A 19379-nucleotide genomic window follows, 5' to 3' on the forward strand; every position below is an offset into this window, starting at 1 on the left:
TTGAAGTCCATTTTTAGTCTTACTTTCTTCATGAAATTTTCATTAGCTTCAAATTACTTTTATCACACACAGAATATCTCTGAGTATTAGCTAACTAAAATAGAATCGAGTACCTGGTATATAGTAGGCAATAAATTTATGTGCTCTTCCCACTGGCCTCTACCTCCTTTTATGACTTTTGTCTTCTGATATTAGACAACTAAATATTGACTATTTAGTTTTATAAAGTTTTGCCATTTTATTTAAGTTGTCTTTTTTGAAAGCATGTCTTATTTATTCCATGAAAATACCTTTGTTCATGTTACATCATCTTTTTTACACTCCAGAATTGTTAGCACTAAATGTAGTGAATTAATGAAGAATATTAAAACATTGCAAAAAGACCAACATTTTCATACCTGTAGCTCCTAAGTAGTGACACAATATTAATGTATTACTTTTGTGTGTGTATTATTTTTAGAATTCTAAGAGTTTAGCAAACTATCAGGTTTTTTAAGATTATGTTTATGCTTAATATAATCCTTTAGTCTGATTTTGAAAAATGAAAACAGATAAGCATATTTAAAATATAAATATCTGAGATGTTTGTTTTTATGTATTATATCTTTAATAGCATTTTTACTTGATTAAAAATTAGATTTGGTTCTTTACAATTTAATAAAACAATGCAATTTTCTAGCTATTCCTTCTTTTGGGAACTTGTTGATTACAAGAAAAGAGCAAGAATTTTGAATATAGGTAAGATGGAAAAGAAAAAAATATCTTGCTAGTTTAAGGAAGTTTAAAATGTGTCTGTTTTGTCTTTACAGAAAGTGTAGACTATGGGCCAGTTTTTGTACAAGAACCAGATGATATTATTTTTCCAACTGATTCTGACGAAAAGAAGGTAGCACTGAATTGTGAAGTTCGTGGCAATCCAGTTCCCAGTTACAGGTAGGAATTCACTGTTAATCATTTTTCTTAAGCCTTAAAAACTTTCCATCAGTGATATTCTGACACTCCCAGAGAGGATTATACATATTTGTCTTCTGATTTTTCCTAAGATGGCTTCGAAATGGAACAGAAATAGATCTGGAAAGTGATTATCGCTACAGTTTGATAGATGGCACCTTCATTATAAGCAATCCAAGTGAAGCAAAGGATTCTGGTCATTATCAGTGTCTAGCAACCAACACTTTGGGGAGTATTCTTAGTAGAGAAGCTACACTTCAGTTTGCCTGTGAGTAAAATATATTATTTTTCTATATATATGTGTGCATATACAGTATGGATTTTTAAACTTTAGTTCAGGAAAGAAAAGCTTAAGATCTCAAAGTTTTAAATGTGGTAAAACCATGGTAAGACATGGTAAGAATTCGAATTATGCAAACAATTCATTTCTTCTTGGGGTATTTTGAAATTTTCTGAAAGATGTGCTGTCTTCAAAATAAACCTGATATACTATCCTGAGAGGTCAAAGTCCTTTTCATTAAAGTAGATAAAGTTCTAGAAGTCATAACAATGTATTTTGAAACACGCCACTTATTATGTATTATTTTTAAGTCTTTTAGTCCAAATTAAGGTTTCTTTGAGAAAAAAATTTATAATTCAAATATCTTTTGAAATCTGATTCTCTCCATCTCTTTTTTAAAATACCTACTATTGTCTTATCTACTAGAGTCACCATTTGCTATGGATTTCTAAGAATATAAGATAGCATATTCTAAAAATTCTGGTTATATTCAGGTAACAAAAAATACCTCTGAAATGCTAATATTTTAGATTTTGACTCTGTCTTCCAGATGTCCCAATTTTGTATTGCAAAAAAGATACCATGTCTGGCTATACAGAGATAGATACGCGCACACACGCACACACACAGGAATATAAGCATTTCTAAAGTAGATAACATACCTGATTAACTGAAAATTAGCCGGGCGTGGTAGTGGGCACCTGTAGTCCCAGCTACTTTGGAGGCTGAGGCAGGAGAACTGCTTGAACCTGGGAGGTGGAGGTTGCAATGAGCCGAGATTGCACCACCACACTCCTGCCTGGGCGACACAGCAAGACTCGGTCTCCAAAAAAAAAAAAAAAAAAGAAAAAAAAAGAAAAGAAAGTATCTGTATATGTGTATATATAATTAACTGAATATATTTATTCTTAAAAACTCTTGAAATTATTTTACTTACAATGAGAGCTTACAATAAACTAAAAATAGGCTAATAGGCAAAATATTTTATTATTCCTTAATAAGTAATCCTACTTGAAATTAAATTCTTGAGGATAGAAGCTCTAAAAAATACTGAGAAAGACCAGGAATCTTTATATTAATAATTAAACTGTAATTGTATTGGCTACATAAGAGATCATGAAATGATTTTTAAATTAAAATTACACCTGGAAAAATGTAGTAATTGATCTTTCTCTATATAATCTTTCTCAGGTATCATTTCTAATTAACCCAGAATTCAGACACCCTATTAGAGAAGTATGAAATAGAAAAGGAAAGAATAAAGAATTGATAATAAATACCGTTTGAGGAGCACCAAGATAGGTCCTAGAAAAATGTAAATATCATCTTTTAAAGTAGATTTGCCTAAGGAATTCAGATAGGTACATTTACATAGGCCAAAGATACCAAGATAGCAGCCTAAATAGATTCTTTTTTATTTCGGAAAATATCATGTGGTGTATCACAGAACCTAACAGTTTACATTATGCATAATTAACAAAGTAACCTAATAAACTAAATAACCCTCATAGTAGCTCCTTTATTCAATGGTCTTTTCAAGATAGATGCAGCATATCCAGAAAATATGCTTCACAAATATTAATGGCTTGTACCTTACACTTTGGTCTACAGTATCTGATACAAGATACACCAGTTAGGTATAGCCTGTATGTCATTTGTTTTTCCCTTTTTGGAAGCAAATTATGCCAACTTTTTCTGCATGTGTTTACAGCAGAAAGCTATTTATTTTGCATATCCATATAACTGTCCTAGGTTTTCTGGAAAGACCAAACACAGTTGTCAAATACACTCACCTGAAATGAGGACTTTGGCACCAGCATTTACAGCTCAGTGACCAGGCATGGGAAGTACTAGTTATCCTAAGTATCTTACCGATTTAGCAAGAAGCTGTCTTCAACTTGATGTAGAGCAATATCTACTTATTTTTAACTTAAACATTACGGGCTTACATATGTATTCAGTGGTAGCACCTTATGACTATCCCTCTCCACTTTCTAGCAAACTCAGGTCATTGGCTAGATACGCATAAAAACCCACAAGGTACCTGGTTAAAGCGGACAGCTACACAGGGAAGACCAATTCTGCCTCAAAGTTATTTCTCCACCTAGATGCCATTATGCTTATTCTTATCATATTGAAACAAGTCCTTTAGATGTAGCTCCATCTAATTTTCCAGTTTGTCTTTGAAAATAAATGCAAATATGGGCAGTAGGGAGAAAAGATGATTTGATATACCTTACTAGTATACCTGGATGGAAGTTTGGGTGCTGTAGGATTCAGGGACTGAGAATCGTTCAGAGATTAGGGAGTGAAAATGAGGTAGGAAGTTGGGGAGAAAAAAGAAAAGGGGTTTCTGAAATGAAGTGAAAGAAGACAAAGGCAATGTGAAACTTAAAAACTTGGTCGGCAGGCCTTATGCGGTGGCTCACGCCTGTAATCCTAGCATTTTGGTAGGCTGAGGTGGGCCGATCACGAGTTCAGGAGATCAAGACCATCCTGGCTAACATAGTGAAACCCACCTGTACTAAAAATACAAAAAATTAGCCAGGCCTGGTGGCACGTGCCTGCAGTCCCAGCTACTAGGGAGGCTGAGGCAAGAGAATCGCTTGAACCTGGGAGGCAGAGCTTGCAATGAGTGGAGATCACACCACTGCACTCCAACCTGGGCGACAAAGCGAGACTCCATCTCAAAACAAACAAACAAAAAACTTGGTTGGCAACTTTCCTTTATATTGTGTTTTCTGAAGACTAGGCTTGCAGGTAAATGTATTTAATAGAATACACTCACTATTGTTGGAGTGTTTAATGTCTGAAGGGATTTTTGTGGAAGAATGTTTATTACTTCTGTCACATTTTAAAGCTGAAATATTTTATATCCATCAGACATTATGTATCTAAAAATTTAAATATTCATTATACAACTAACATTTCAAAATCAATATATTTAATAGACTGAGACAATTATTAAAGCATATTTAATCAAATTTTGTTAAACATTTATTAAATATTGAATATATGAGTCTTAAATGTATTAAATGTTTTAAAATCAGACTAAATTTGTAAATCATCAAAATGCTTGCAAAACTTTTCACTATTACAGTACTTACAGTTATAATTCCTCCTTATACTTATGCCTGAGGCATATTTGCATATGTTACTCAGTTTATAATAATTGAATATGTATTTTTACCTTTTACACATTAATTTTATCATATGTTATAAAATATCTTTTTTTTTTTTTTTTATTATACTTTAAGTTCTAGGGTACATGTGCATGACGTTTATATCATGTATAACTCCCCAATGCAATCCCTCCCTCCTCCCCCCTCCCCATGGTAGGCCCCAGTGTGTGATGTTCCCCTTCCCGAGTCCAAGTGATCTCATTGTTCAGTTCCCACCTATGAGTGAGAACATGCGGTGTTTGTTTTCTGTTCTTGTGATAGTTTGCTAAGAGTGATGGTTTCCAGCTGCATCCATGTCCCTACAAAGGACGCAAACTCATCCTTTTTGATGGCTGCATAGTATTCCATGGTGTATATGTGCCACATTTTCTTAATCCAGTCTGTCACAGATGGACATTTGGGTTGATTCCAAGTCTTTGCTATTGTGAATAGTGCCGCAATAAACATACGTGTGCATGTGTCTTTGTAGTAGAGTAATTTATAATCCTTTGGGTATATACCCAGTAGTGGGATGGCTGGGTCATATGGTACATCTAGTTCTAGATCCTTGAGGAATCGCCATACTGTTTTCCATAATGGTTGAACTAGTTTACAATCCCACCAACAGTGTAAAAGTGTTCCTATTTCTCCACATCCTCTCCAACACCTGTTGTTTCCTGACTTCTTAATGATTGCCATTCTAACTGGTGTGAGATGGTATCTCATTGTAGTTTTGATTTGCATTTCTCTGATGGCGAGTGATGATGAGCATTTTTTCATGTGTCTGTTGGCTGTATGGATGTCTTCTTTTGAGAAATGTCTGTTCATATCCTTTCCCCACTTTTTGATGGGGTTGTTTGTTTTTTTCTTGTATATTTGTTTGAGTTCTTTGTAGATTCTGGATATTAGCCCTTTGTCAGATGAGTAGGTTGCAAAAATTTTTTCCCATTCTGTAGGTTGCCTGTTCACTCTGATGGGAGTTTCTTTAGCTGTGCAAAAGCTCTTTAGTTTAATTAGATCCCATGTGTCAATTTTTGCTTTTGCTGCCGTTGCTTTTGGTGTTTTAGACATGAAGTCCTTGCCCATGCCTATGTCCTGAATGGTACTACCTAGATTTTCTTCTAGGGTTTTTATGGTATTAGGTCTAACATTTAAGTCTCTAATCCATCTTGAATTAATTTTCGTATAAGGGGTAAGGAAAGGATCCAGTTTCAGCTTTCTACTTATGGCTAGCCAATTTTCCCAGCACCATTTATTAAATAGGGAATCCTTTCCCCATTTCTTGTTTCTCTCAGGTTTGTCAAAGATCAGATGGCTGTAGATGTGTGGTATTATTTCTGAGGACTCTGTTCTGTTCCATTGGTCTATATCTCTGTTGTGGTACCAGTACCATGCTGTTTTGGTTACTGTAGCCTTGTAGTATAGTTTGAAGTCAGGTAGCGTGACGCCTCCAGCTTTGTCCTTTTGACTTAGGATTGTCTTGGCAATGCGGGCTCTTTTTTGGTTCCATATGAACTTTAAAGCCGTTTTTTCCAATTCTGTGAAGAAAGTCATTGGTAGCTTGATGGGGATGGCATTGAATCTGTAAATCACCTTGGGCAGTATGGCCATTTTCACGATATTGATTCTTCCTATCCATGAGCATGGTATGTTCTTCCATTTGTTTGTGTCCTCTTTGATTTCACTGAGCAGTGGTTTGTAGTTCTCCTTGAAGAGGTCCTTTACATCCCTTGTAAGCTGGATTCCTAGGTATTTTATTCTCTTTGAAGCAACTGTGAATGGAAGTTCATTCCTGATTTGGCTCTCTGCTTGTCTGTTACTGGTGTATAAGAATGCTTGTGATTTTTGCACATTAATTTTGTATCCTGAGACTTTGCTGAAGTTGCTTATCAGCTTAAGGAGATTTTGGGCTGAGACGATGGGGTTTTCTAAATATACAATCATGTCATCTGCAAACAGGGACAATTTGACTTCTTCTTTTCCTAACTGGATACCCTTGATTTCTTTCTCTTGCCTGATTGCCCTAGCCAGAACTTCCAACACTATGTTGAATAGGAGTGGTGAGAGAGGGCATCCCTGTCTTGTGCCAGTTTTCAAAGGGAATTTTTCCAGTTTTTGCCCATTCAGTATGATATTAGCTGTGGGTTTGTCATAAATAGCTCTTATTATTTTGAGGTACGTTCCATCAATACCAAATTTATTGAGCGTTTTTAGCATAAAGGGCTGTTGAATTTTGTCAAAAGCCTTTTCTGCATCTATTGAGATAATTATGTGGTTCTTGTCTTTGGTTCTGTTTCTATGCTGGATTACGTTTATTGATTTGCGAATGTTGAACCAGCCTTGCATCCCAGGGATGAAGCCCACTTGATCATGGTGGATAACTTTTTGATGTGCTGCTGAATCTGGTTTGCCAGTATTTTATTGAGGATTTTTGCATCGATGTTCATCAGGGATATTGGTCTAAAATTCTCTTTTTTTGTTGTGTCTCTGCCAGGCTTTGGTATCAGGATGATGTTGGCCTCATAAAAAGAGTTAGGGAGGATTCCCTCTTTTTCTATTGATTGAAATAGTTTCAGAAGGAATGGTACCAGCTCCTCCTTGTACCTCTGGTAGAATTCAGCTGTGAATCCATCTGGTCCTGGACTTTTTTTGGTGGGTAGGCTATTAATTGTTGCCTCAATTTCAGAGCCTGCTATTGGTCTATTCAGGGATTCAACTTCTTCCTGGTTTAGTCTTGTGAGAGTGTAAGTGTCCAGGAAATTATCCATTTCTTCTAGATTTTCTAGTTGATTTGCGTAGAGGCATTTATAGTATTCTCTGATGGTTGTTTGTATTTCTGTGGGGTCGGTGGTGATATCCCCTTTATCATTTTTTATTGCGTCTATTTGATTCTTCTCTCTTTTCTTCTTTATTAGTCTAGCTAGCGGTCTGTCAATTTTGTTTATCTTTTCAAAAAACCAACTCCTGGATTCATTGATTTTTTGGAGGGTTTTTTGTGTCTCTATCTCCTTCAGTTCTGCTCTGATCTTAGTTATTTCTTGCCTTCTGCTAGCTTTTGAATGTGTTTGCTCTTGCCTCTCTAGTTCTTTTAATTGTGATGTTAGAGTGTCAATTTTAGATCTCTCCTGCTTTCTCTTGTGGGCATTTAGTGCTATAAATTCCCTCTACACACTGCTTTAAATGTGTCCCAGAGATTCTGGTATGTTGTATCTTTGTTCTCATTGGTTTCAAAGAACATCTTTATTTCTGCTTTCATTTCGTTATGTACCCAGTAGTCATTCAGGAGCAGGTTGTTCAGTTTCCATGTAGTTGAGCGGTTTTGATTGAGTTTCTTAGTCCTGAGTTCTAGTTTGATTGCACTGTGGTCTGAGAGACAGTTTGTTATAATTTCAGTTCTTGTACATTTGCTGAGGAGTGCTTTACTTCCAATTATGTGGTCAATTTTGGAATAAGTGCGATGTGGTGCTGAGAAGAATGTATATTCTGTTGATTTGGGGTGGAGAGTTCTATAGATGTCTATTAGGTCCGCTTGGTGCAGAGATGAGTTCAATTCCTGGATATCCTTGTTAACTTTCTGTCTCGTTGATCTGTCTAATGTTGACAGTGGAGTGTTGAAGTCTCCCATTATTATTGTATGGGAGTCTAAGTCTCTTTGTAGGTCTCTAAGGACTTGCTTTATGAATCTGGGTGCTCCTGTATTGGGTGCATAGATATTTAGGAGAGTTAGCTCTTCCTGTTGAATTGATCCCTTTACCATTATGTAATGGCCTTCTTTGTCTCTTTTGATCTTTGATGGTTTAAAGTCTGTTTTATCAGAGACTAGGATTGCAACCCCTGCTTTTTTTTGTTCTCCATTTGCTTGGTAGATCTTCCTCCATCCCTTTATTTTGAGCCTATGTATGTCTCTGCATGTGAGATGGGTCTCCTGAATACAGCAGACTGATGGGTCTTGACTCTTTATCCAGTTTGCCAGTCTGTGTCTTTTAATTGGAGCATTTAGTCCATTGACATTTAAGGTTAATATTGTTATGTGTGAACTTGATCCTGTCATTATGATATTAACTGGTTATTTTGCTCGTTAGTTGATGCAGTTTCTTCCTAGCCTCCATCGTCTTTACATTTTGGCATGTTTTTGCAATGGCTGGTACCGGTTGTTCCTTTCCATGTTTAGTGCTTCCTTCAGGGTCTCTTGTAAGGCAGGCCTGGTGGTGACAAAATCTCTAAGCATTTGCTTATCTGTAAAGGATTTTATTTCTCCTTCACTGATGAAGCTTAGTTTGGCTGGATATGAAATTCTCGGTTGAAAATTCTTTTCTTTAAGAACGTTGAATATTGGCCCCCACTCTCTTCTGGCTTGTAGAGTTTCTGCCGAGAGGTCTGCTGTTATTCTGATGGGCTTCCCTTTGTGGGTAACCGACCTTTCTCTCTGGCTGCCCTTAAGATTTTTTCCTTCATTTCAACTTTGGTGAATCTGGCAATTATGTGTCTTGGAGTTGCTCTTCTGGAGGAGTATCTTTGTGGCGTTCTCTGTATTTCCTGAATTTGAATGTTGGCCTGCCCTACTAGGTTGGGGAAGTTCTCCTGGATGATATCCTGAAGAGTGTTTTCCAACTTGGTTCCATTTTCCCCCTCACTTTCAGGCACCCCAATCAGACGTAGATTTGGTCTTTTTACATAATCCCATACTTCTTGCAGGCTTTGTTCATTTCTTTTTCTTCTTTTTTCTTTTGGTTTCTCTTCTCGCTTCATTTCATTCATTTGATCCTCAATCGCTGATACTCTTTCCTCCAGTTGATCGAGTCGGTTACCGAAGCTTGTGCATTTGTCACGTATTTCTCGTGTCATGGTTTTCATCTCTGTCATTTCGTTTATGATCTTCTCTGCATTAATTAGTCTAGCTGTCAATTCTTCCACTTTTTTTCAAGATTTTTAGTTTCTTTGCGCTGGGTACGTAATTCCTCCTTTAGCTCTGAGAGGTTTGATGGACTGAAGCCTTCTTCTCTCATCTCGTCAAAGTCATTCTCTGACCAGCTTTGATCCGTTGCTGGCGATGGGCTGCGCTCCTTTGCAGGGGGAGATGCGCTCTTATTTTTTGAATTTCCAGCTTTTCTGCCCTGCTTCTTCCCCATCTTTGTGGTTTTATCTGTCTCTGGACTTTGATGATGGTGACGTACTGATGGGGTTTTGGTATAGGTGTCCTTCCTGTTTGATAGTTTTCCGTCTGACAGTCAGAAGGACTGTCTGTTGGTCTGTTAGAGATTGCTTGAGGTCCACTCCAGACCCTGTTTGCCTGGGTATCAGCAGCAGAGGTTGCCGAAGATAGAATATTGCTGAACAGCGAGTGTACCTGTCTGATTCTTTCTTTGGAAGTTTCCTCTCAGGGGTGACGCCACCCTGTGAGGTGTGGGGTATCAGACTGCCCCTAGTGGGGGATGTCTCCCAGCTAGGCTACTCGGGGGTCAGGGACCCACCTGAGCAGGCAGTCTGTCCGTTCTCAGATCTCAACCTCCGCGTTAGGAGATCCACGGCTCTCCCCAAAGCTGTCAGACAGAGTCGTTCGGGTCTGCAGCGGCCCCGCTCTTTCCCCTAATGGACTGCAGCTGTGCGCTGTCCGCAGCGGTAGAGTCTACAGAGACAGGCAGGCTTCCTTGAGCTGCTGTGAGCTCCACCCAGTTCGAACTTCCCAGCGGCTTTGTTTACCTACTTAAGCCTCAGCAAAGGCGGGCGCCCCTCCCCCAGCCTCGCTGCTGCCTTGCGGATAGATCGCCGCAGATGGCTGTGTTAGCTGTGAGGGAGGCTCCGTGGGCGTGGGACCCTCCCGGCCAGGTGTGGGATATATTCTCCTGGTGTGCCTGTTTCCTTAAAGCGCAGTATTGGGGTGGGAGTTACCCGATTTTCCAGGTGTTGTGTGTCTCAGTTCCCCTGGCTAGGAAAAGGGATTTCCTTCCCCCTTGTGCTTCCAGGTGAGGCGATGCCTCGCCCTGCTTCAGCTCACCTGGTCAGGCTGCAGCAGCTGACCCGCACCGATTGTCCGGCACTCCCTAGAGAGATGACCCCAGTACCTCAGTTGAAAATGCAGAAATCACCGGTCTTCTGTGTCGCTCGCGCTGGGAGTTGGAGACTGGAGCTGTTCCTATTCGGCCATCTTGCTCCGCCCTCTTCTAAAATATCTTTTTAGATTATTTTTTATTCTATGCTAGTGCTATCATGATCTTCCACAATCAAACTTAAAGGACTGTATTACCTGATTCAAAGTGTATTTTTGAGTTACCAACCCAATGAGTTTTGATTGCCTCTTTCAAATTTGAGATGTTTAACAGACTAGTTCACTTTTGCGATTAACCATTATTATTGCTATATCAATGGTACTTTTTAAATCTTTAGCTTTTACTTTTGCCTTTTAGAATATGACAACATCGCTTGAAATTATGTGATTCTAAAACTTGTTGAACAGTGTTTAATAAACATAGGATGGGGCTCTCCTAATTATAGCCATAAAAAATGTACTAATTTGTATTATATAACAGGTATATACTTAATTGAAGAAGTTATCCATATACTAACATAATATCAAATTATCCATATGCTAGCAATTATTATACATATTTATTATGAAAAGATAAATATTAAGTATAATAAAATGTAAATATATGCCATTGAAGTTATCTTTCTTTTGCATGAAAATTATATATTTTCAAAGAAAAATTCTGATTTTCAGTATCATTAAAGTCAGATGGTTTTTTGTTGATTCAACATATATATATATATATATATATATATATATATATGCATGCATAATTAGTATACTGACACTCCCTTAATGCTAGGAGTACTCTTACTTAACAGAAATATGTTTTAAAATATTCTGCCTTTCCACTAATAACAGCTTGTCTTCCTGCTCCCAACCCCTTGTCAGGCATAGATTGATCGCTTTTCAATGACTATAATGTTATAGAGACTAAAATCTTGGTGCTGCAGGAGCATATTAGATAGCATCAAATAAGTTCTGGTGGTAGATAGGATAACATTATTGCTAAGCCAGATAGTAAAAAATATTTTTAAAAAATAGGTTTTGAATGTCTCAAGCTCACATTGATAGTTTATATTTACTGAATGCTTACTTTTGTGGCAGACAATGCTCTGTTTTAAATACATTAACTCATTTTATCCTCATAACCAACACGTGAGTTGTTCATGTTGTAAAATGTAAATTCATTTTTCAAATGATACCTCTAACTTAACCCTAATGGTACTCAATCTTTTCCTATTCCAGTATAAATATGTATTGGATTTCTTTTTGTCCTAGCCAATTTGAATTTAGAAGTTCTTCTGAACTTGAATTACATTGGAATGTTTTTAAAAATCTCATGCTTGCTTCCTTAGTCATTTTACAATTTATTAACATCTGTGTAACAAAAATTAACGTTAGTAATGGAAATAAGCATGCAATCATAGTGTCCTGCATTACTTCTCATTGTTCAAATTTAGTTTAAAACCACTTATTTAATTTTCCTTACAGAAGTTTAAGAGTTTAGGAGACATTGACTTTCTTTCCAATCCTAGAATTTCGGGTTTATAGTAATTTTGATGTGTAGTCACTCTTTCTTACTAACATTTTTTTTCTTTTAATAAAACCTTTCTTCATAATTTCATTATTTATTGAATAAGCTACAGTTAGGACCTAGAAAGCTAAATTTTCTAAATTAATTTGAGACAGGACAAAGATAACTGCAGCTATTGTCAAAAGCTGATATCATCATAGGTCCTAGCTTTTGCAGAAAATGATGATAAGGAAGTGAGTGTTTTGTTAATACCTGGTGATGTAGCAAAAATAAAATTATGTGTAGCATTTGGAAAAATTAAGCAAGTATAAAGCAAGTTAAATTGTTTTTAAAGTTTCATTTCTATTTATCTGTCACCCAATATATTAACAAATATAAAACAGCAAATGAATGCTTATATACTAGTGTTATTTTATTAAAATATTTAATATTTACCTCTGTCCAAAGGTGATTTTTTTTGAGTTGCCATATAAGATATATGCTCAAAATATATGCATAATTAAATAAATATAGTCCTAGGAAAAATAGACCTTATAACAGCTCAAGATAGTACAGGTCAAGATAGTACAGATCATAAAGTGAGACAAATATTTCCCTGGTGGTCAAAGCAAAAGAAAGAAGTAAAAACATGTGAAGGAATCTAACAGGATCAAATTCCTCTGCACACCCAACACTTCCTCAGAGAAGCAAATCTCCTCTTGACAAATTTTCATAGAAATTTTTCATTTGAGGGTTTTTATTGCAACCCCTACAACATCCCTACATCAATTCAATGGCAAGTTTAATTAGCTTGACATAAAGCCAAAAATGTCTTTAACCAGAACTAGAATTTAATCATGAAGCCATTCACTTTATTCACTGATTATTATTATTATTATTTTTTTTTTTCCTAATTTTGATTTGGACAACAAATAGATTTGAGCAGCTGCTCTGCAGTGGTTCATCCACCCCTAACCTGCCTCATGGGCTTAAATGTCTACCCATGAGGAACTTCATTTTAAATTTCCTCTAAATAAATATTTATCTATAAACATGGTTCAGCTTAGTTAGTGTTAATACTTAGTTTAGCATTAATAAACCTAACCCTCACAAGGGTGTAGTAAAAATTAATGAGGTGGAGAAGTCATGTTAGTGAACTAGTTTTTAAGGTTAAAATTAAAAGCATAAGCACAAAGCTGGAGTGATTTTCTAGGGATGATTATTACTGATTATCAATGAGATTATGTTTGACAAGATATATTTTATTCCTGAAGCCTATGTTTATCATGAGGATAATTTCCTCAGCTGCTGTAGTGATTTCTCTTCAGTGGCAAGCAAGAATACGCCATATAAAACTTTGTCACTCTCACACTTCTCAAACATCCTTCAGAAATCCAAAGCTCATAGCAGTTTCTCCACAGTTGGGATTTTTAGAAATAATTCATGCCAGAAAGTCAAACATAAAATGAATCAGGAATAAAATCTCCCTATGCTGTGTCTTACTTCAAAAATACCTTTATATGCAATTCTTGGTAAATTGATAGTTCCTATCTAAATTTGAACATACTGCTTTTCAGGGCATTTAGTGATTCAGATCCAGAATATTCCATTAGTTTTCCTTGAAGCAGTTGATTAAAATAACCTACTTAACTCTTTGAGAGATTATATGACTTTTGTAGGCTTTGTATTTAAGCCCTTTAATTTAACCTTTCATTTTCATATAAAACTCAAAAATTACTTCTCTGACTTTTTTCATAACTTACTCTCCTAAGGTAAAATTGTCCTTAGAGTTGAAAGCCACATTTTACTAGTAGTGTTTAATATCTAATAAAGTGATTTGAATAATCACAAACTCCACAGTATATGCAAAGCTTTAATTGATTAGTCTCTGAGGCTTATCCTGTAATAACTTTATTACATCATTTGAATATTAATCTGAATGAAAGAGTCACATTGACATGGATGAATTTACTAGTTGTAAAGTTATTAGATGTTATTACAAAATAAATTAATGTTTGCAATTTTATCTTCCATACACAAATGACTCTCTTTTTTTAAGGAAATCACAACTCACAGTAAAATAATGTTTAAGTGTTTCTTTAAAAGTATAATTACTTTGGTCATAATAGATACAGTAACTGTGAGTGTGTAATCCCTTGGCAAAATACAGTATGGATTATTGGATTAAGTTCAAAGGAAATAATTTAAAAATCAAAAATACGTAATTTTATGCTTTACTTTAAAATTTTGTAGAGATGGTGTCTAGCTATGTTGCCCAGGCTGGTCTTGAACTCATGGTTTCAAGTGATCCTCTTGCCTCAATCTTCCAAAATGCTGGGATTATAGACATGAGCCAAGATACCCAGCCTAATTTTATACTTTAAAATGAAATTATGAAAAACGAGTGAAAGTTGAAGTCTGTTGTAGACTACCCTCACACTCTGATTTCTTTTACATAAATTATAAATTTGCGAGTATTTTATTTATTAAAGTACAACCAAACAGGTACTTTCATTATTTGTGAAAATAATGAATAACTCTGCCTTTATTTGACAGATGACCTGCAACAAAATAGTTCCGTTTTCCTGGCTTGGCACAGGGTATATTTTACCATAGTGCTCTTTTGTTTTGCTTTTAGAGATTCAGAAAGTCAGTTCTTCATTCAAGTTGTAAAGCGACCAGGATCAGGGACAGTATACATCTTCTGACTTTCAGTGCTCAAGCACATTTACCTAATTCATTGTCCTTAGTCCTTAGCAGAGTGTTTGTGGAGATCTTTCCCAAGCATAGGAAATTCGAAAGCACTGAAGAACAATAGATGTTTTAAATTTCACTTAATGGTGTCAGGTTAACATGATAAAACAGCAACTGTGTCTCAGGATAGCTTATGATCTTGTTGAGTATAAAGACTCCAATATAATACAAAAGAAAATCAACAAAGGGGCAGTATAAATAAAGGGGCAGATAGAGACTATTCTAAGATCATTTTATTCCACAATAAAATGTTTCATTGAGGGACAAGTCAGAACAGAATATGTAGTACCCCAGAGTTCTTGCAGATTTAATTTCACCTGAGTCAAAGAAACAACAATTATTATGCATTGACTGTATTATGCACCAAGTGCTAAACATTGCTAAGTTTCTTGTGTAATGAATAGCTAGATGGATAATTGATACATATATATATAGAGAGATATAGATGTGTGTGAATATATATATATATGTAGTAGGTATGTGTGTGTGTATATATATAATATATATATTTGAGATGGAGTTTCACTCTTGTTGCCCAGGCTGGAGTGCCATGGTTCGATCTCGGCTCACTTCAACCTCCGCCTCCCAGGTTCAAGCGATTCTCTTGCCTCAGCCTCCCAAGTAGCTGAGATTACAGGCATGTGCCACCATGACTGGCTAATTTTTTGTATTTTTAATAGAGATGGGGTTTCTCCATGTTGGTCAGCCTGGTCTTGAACTCCCAACTTTAGGTGATCCTCCCGCCTCAGCCTCTCAAAGTGCTGGGATTATGGGCATGAGCCACTGTGCCTAGCCTTACATATATTTTAAAATAACATGATAATAGTAAAAGTTATTGAACATTTAAATTGTAGGCCAACTACTAAACATATTTAATGCATCATCACCCCCTTTAATCCTCACATCAATTTGATGAAGGAAGTTCTATTATGAACCTAATATATAAGTGGAGAAAGTAAAATGAAGCTGAGGGAAGTCAAGGTATTTCTGCAGCCACACAGCTAGTAAGTAATAAAACAGTAGCTCCAAATCAAATTTAACATCAAACTTTGTACTTAAAATCTTTGTAATACTGCGATGTTCAACTAAAACATACTTTGCATTACATATTTTTGTTTTGCATGTGTAATTAATTTATGCATGTAGAAGTTACTCATTCTTTGATCTCTCTTGGACATTGTTCTGTAGTGAGCATTGAATATACTAATAGTGCTTGAGGCTAGCAAAATCAGTACAAACCCTTATATTTCATATAAATTTCCTTGCCTACCTGGAATACCTGACCACTTTTTCTATTTCCTAACATCTTTCTTCTCTACTCCAGCCCTACTATACTCCCTCTGTATTGCTTATTGGAATTACCTATGCAAAACACAATTCTGACTAGGTTGCTCCTACATAAATCTTTGATGGATTACATTAATTGCATGGAAGTTTGTAATTTGCCCTACAGGTGTACAGAGGACACAAAATAATAAGACTGTTGCATCAGGAATATGTATCCAGAGAACTCTGTAGGGAAAGTCACATTATGAGGTCATTTTAATATTCCAGGTAAAAAGGGCTTTGAATTCTCCCTCTGTGGGAGGCTTGAAAATAAATGAGAATTTGTGAATGAATGAATAGGTGGTGGTGGGAGTATAGAAACATATGGGGGAGTTAGAATGACATCAAGATTCTGAGCTTGATCAATGCAATTGAACAATTTATAACGCCGTTACATAATCAAGTCACACAGATAAGGAATGTAGATTTCTGGGAGAATCAGTAAGTTCAGTCTGAGGTACATTTATTCTGACCTTTAGGAGGAAATACCCAACATTTAAAATTATTTGTTGGTGCTCAAGAAAGGCAGGTGGGAACTGGCCATAAAACATGTTGAGAGATTCAGTAAAACTAAGGGAATGCTTCACCAACGAGAATTTTACTAGGAAAAAAGACAACAGACCTAAACTTTAGGAGCATATGCGTTTCTCTCAGAGAGAAACAATGAAAGGTAGAAAGAAAGGAGCTAGTAAAAGAGAGAGAAAAGGATGATCCAGTAAAATAGAGTATAATACAATGATGTTCAAAATTTTAGATAGGGACTGATGTCAGATGCTAAAGTAATTCTCAAAAAAGAACTTTGGGCCAGATGCTGTGGCTCACACCTGTAGTTACAGCACTTCGAGAGGACGAGGCAGGAAGATCACTTGAGGCGGAGAGCTCAAGTCCAGCCTGGGCAATATGTCAAGCCCCCATTTCTACAAAAACTACAAAACTCAGCCAGACGTTGTGGTTTGTGACTGTAGTCCCAGTTACTTGGAAGGCTAAGGTGGAATGATCTGTTGAGCCCAGGAGTACTAGGTGAGCTGTGGTTACTCTGCTGTAGCAGGATGAGCCGCAGACAAAACCTCTCAGACACCGAGTTGTAGAAGGAAGGGCTTTATTCAGCTGGGAGCATCAGCGAGCTACTGCCTTAAAATCCGAGCTCCCCGAATGCACAATTTCTGTCCCTTTTAAGGGCTCACAACAGTAAAGATTTTATATGAAAGGGTCGTGATTGATTCAGCAATCTAGGGGATACGTGACAGTGGTTTCATGCACTGATAGAACAGGGTAGGGAGTTTCACAATGTTCTTCTATACACTGTCTGGAATCTATGAATAACATTAGTTTCTAAGTTATGAGTTGATTTTTAACTACTGGGTTTAGGCCAGGCAGGCCCAGGCCTGGTTTTGGGCCTGGCGCCGGGCTGCCTGTCTTTGGTTTTACTTCCTTGTTTTTCTCTTAAAACAGGTACTGAGTATAAAACAGTATAAAACAATATAGTAGTAGTTCCTCACTACTGCAGTGTAGCCTGGGCAACAGAGTGAACTCTGTTTCAGAAAAACAAAAGCAAACAACAGCACAAAAACAAAACAAAACAAAACAAAAAAAAGTTTGGGATTGAGACTTTTAAAGGCCAAGTTCAGTATGATAGAGAAATCATAATCCAAGGCAAATCATTTTCCAGATTTTTCTATAATGATTAGGCTACCCTAAACTATATATAGACCTCAAAGTAATAGGTATCATAATTAATATTGATTTTGGCCATAACAGGAATGAAGATGTGAAAAACATAGCTTCGTGGACATGACATGAGACTGAAATCGAGTTGGTATTTAGTAGTAGAAAGAAGCAAGTCCGTCTAGAGGATGAGGCTGAAATTAGAAAACAGAGTCTAGTGAAATGAATTTCTTCTTTCCAAGTAAGGTATCTAGATCCTCTAGATTTTCTTCTTCCAGGGAAATATTCTGCCATATGGAATATAGTCAGCGTTGTAAATATTATGTCCAACTAGAAAAATTAAGAGTCTGAACTCTCACATTTTAACCTATAAGCTTAAACTAAGTAAACCATCTTTATATCAGCCAGGAAGGTATACAATTTCTAGAAATATTTTCTTCATTCTTGAAAACTAATTTTTGTTTCATATCTTTAGAATGTTTTTCAATAAAGTACAACTCTTATCATAATAGAACTACAAACCAATATAATCTTGCCATAATTCTCTAACGTCCAGCGAAAAAGTCTCATGATCATTAGGCTAAACTGATGATTTTCCCATTTTAAAAAATGCAGAGAGAAGGAAGTAAGAGGATAGCAATTCTTTCTAAGAAGTCCCGCTGATTCCCTATGTGTTGTGCAGAAGGGTTTTAGCACCTGTGAATTCATGGCCTCAGTTCCTAGGGAAACTTTCTGCAGTGTTTTGTTTTTGTTTTTGTTTTGAGTCTAATTCAGTATTTTTGGCAATTTCTAGGGCTACAGGTGGGATTTCTCAGGGTAAATTTTAACAAGTCATCTTCTGTATCTGACACAGGAGGTTTTTTTAAAGTTCAAGGCCTCTTCAGTTACTGCAATGTCAGCCTTGGTTCAAACTATAAATGGTGCTGTATGAGTCTGTGTAGAGAGGCTCAGATTAGAAACACCTTATCTTTCACAACTTTCTTAGAATACCCTCAGACAGTGGGCTTTAGATCTGTTCTACAAGAAGTTGTTTAAAATGGTACCTCTGGAAGTTACATTTGTGGTGTTTATAGTCTAAGTGTAGACTCAGATGTGATCAGAATTACTTCCGTATGCCAGAGAGATGTTCTGTTCATTCCATGGGACTTAGGGGCAAGTATGGAGTATCACTGTGCACTTTATTCTGGAATCTGTTGGACGACTAAATAGTTTGAGAACAGGCTAATCACATAGTGTACTTTGGGTAGGAAAAGCTAAAACAATACAAAATATTAGCTCTTTGTCTAAATCTATTCATATGCATGGGACAAGGTTAATGGTTTATGAAATGGTTACCATACCCCAATAAAGTTCATACTCCTACAAATGGCCTCCAGGCCATTTATTATTTGGACTTTGTCATTTTTCCAGCTTTCTCTATAATTACTAGACTATCGTAAACTGTATATAGTCCTCAAAGCATTTCATGCTCAATTATATCATGTCTTTATATCATGTTTTCTCTGCCTGCTGAGCTACTGTTCAGTAACCCATGTCTCTGCATCTGTCTCCCTCTCCTTCCCTCTCCTTCCCTCCCTCTGTCCCTGTCCCTCTCTCTCCTTCCCTCCCTCTCTCCCTCCTTATCTCCCTCCCTCTCTCCTTCCCTCTCTCCCTCTCTCTCTGTCTTTCTGTCTGTCTCTCTGTCTCTCACTTTGTCTCATA

General features: G+C 36.5%; 1 protein-coding gene across 1 annotated transcript in view; it reads left to right on the forward strand.

Moving 5' to 3' along the window:
- The window catches only part of CNTN5 (contactin 5), a 1344835-nt gene that overhangs the window by 821067 nt on the left and 504389 nt on the right, over nt 1–19379 (forward strand). Inside the window, exons 5-6 of the mRNA XM_033204902.1 lie at nt 810–933; nt 1044–1219. Coding sequence (XP_033060793.1) covers nt 810–933; nt 1044–1219 — 300 coding nt within the window. The remainder of the gene's footprint in view (nt 1–809; nt 934–1043; nt 1220–19379) is intronic.

Source organism: Trachypithecus francoisi, unplaced genomic scaffold (genome assembly GCF_009764315.1).
Source record: "Trachypithecus francoisi isolate TF-2019V2 unplaced genomic scaffold, Tfra_2.0 Lachesis_group8, whole genome shotgun sequence".
NCBI classification, from domain to species: domain Eukaryota; kingdom Metazoa; phylum Chordata; class Mammalia; order Primates; family Cercopithecidae; genus Trachypithecus; species Trachypithecus francoisi.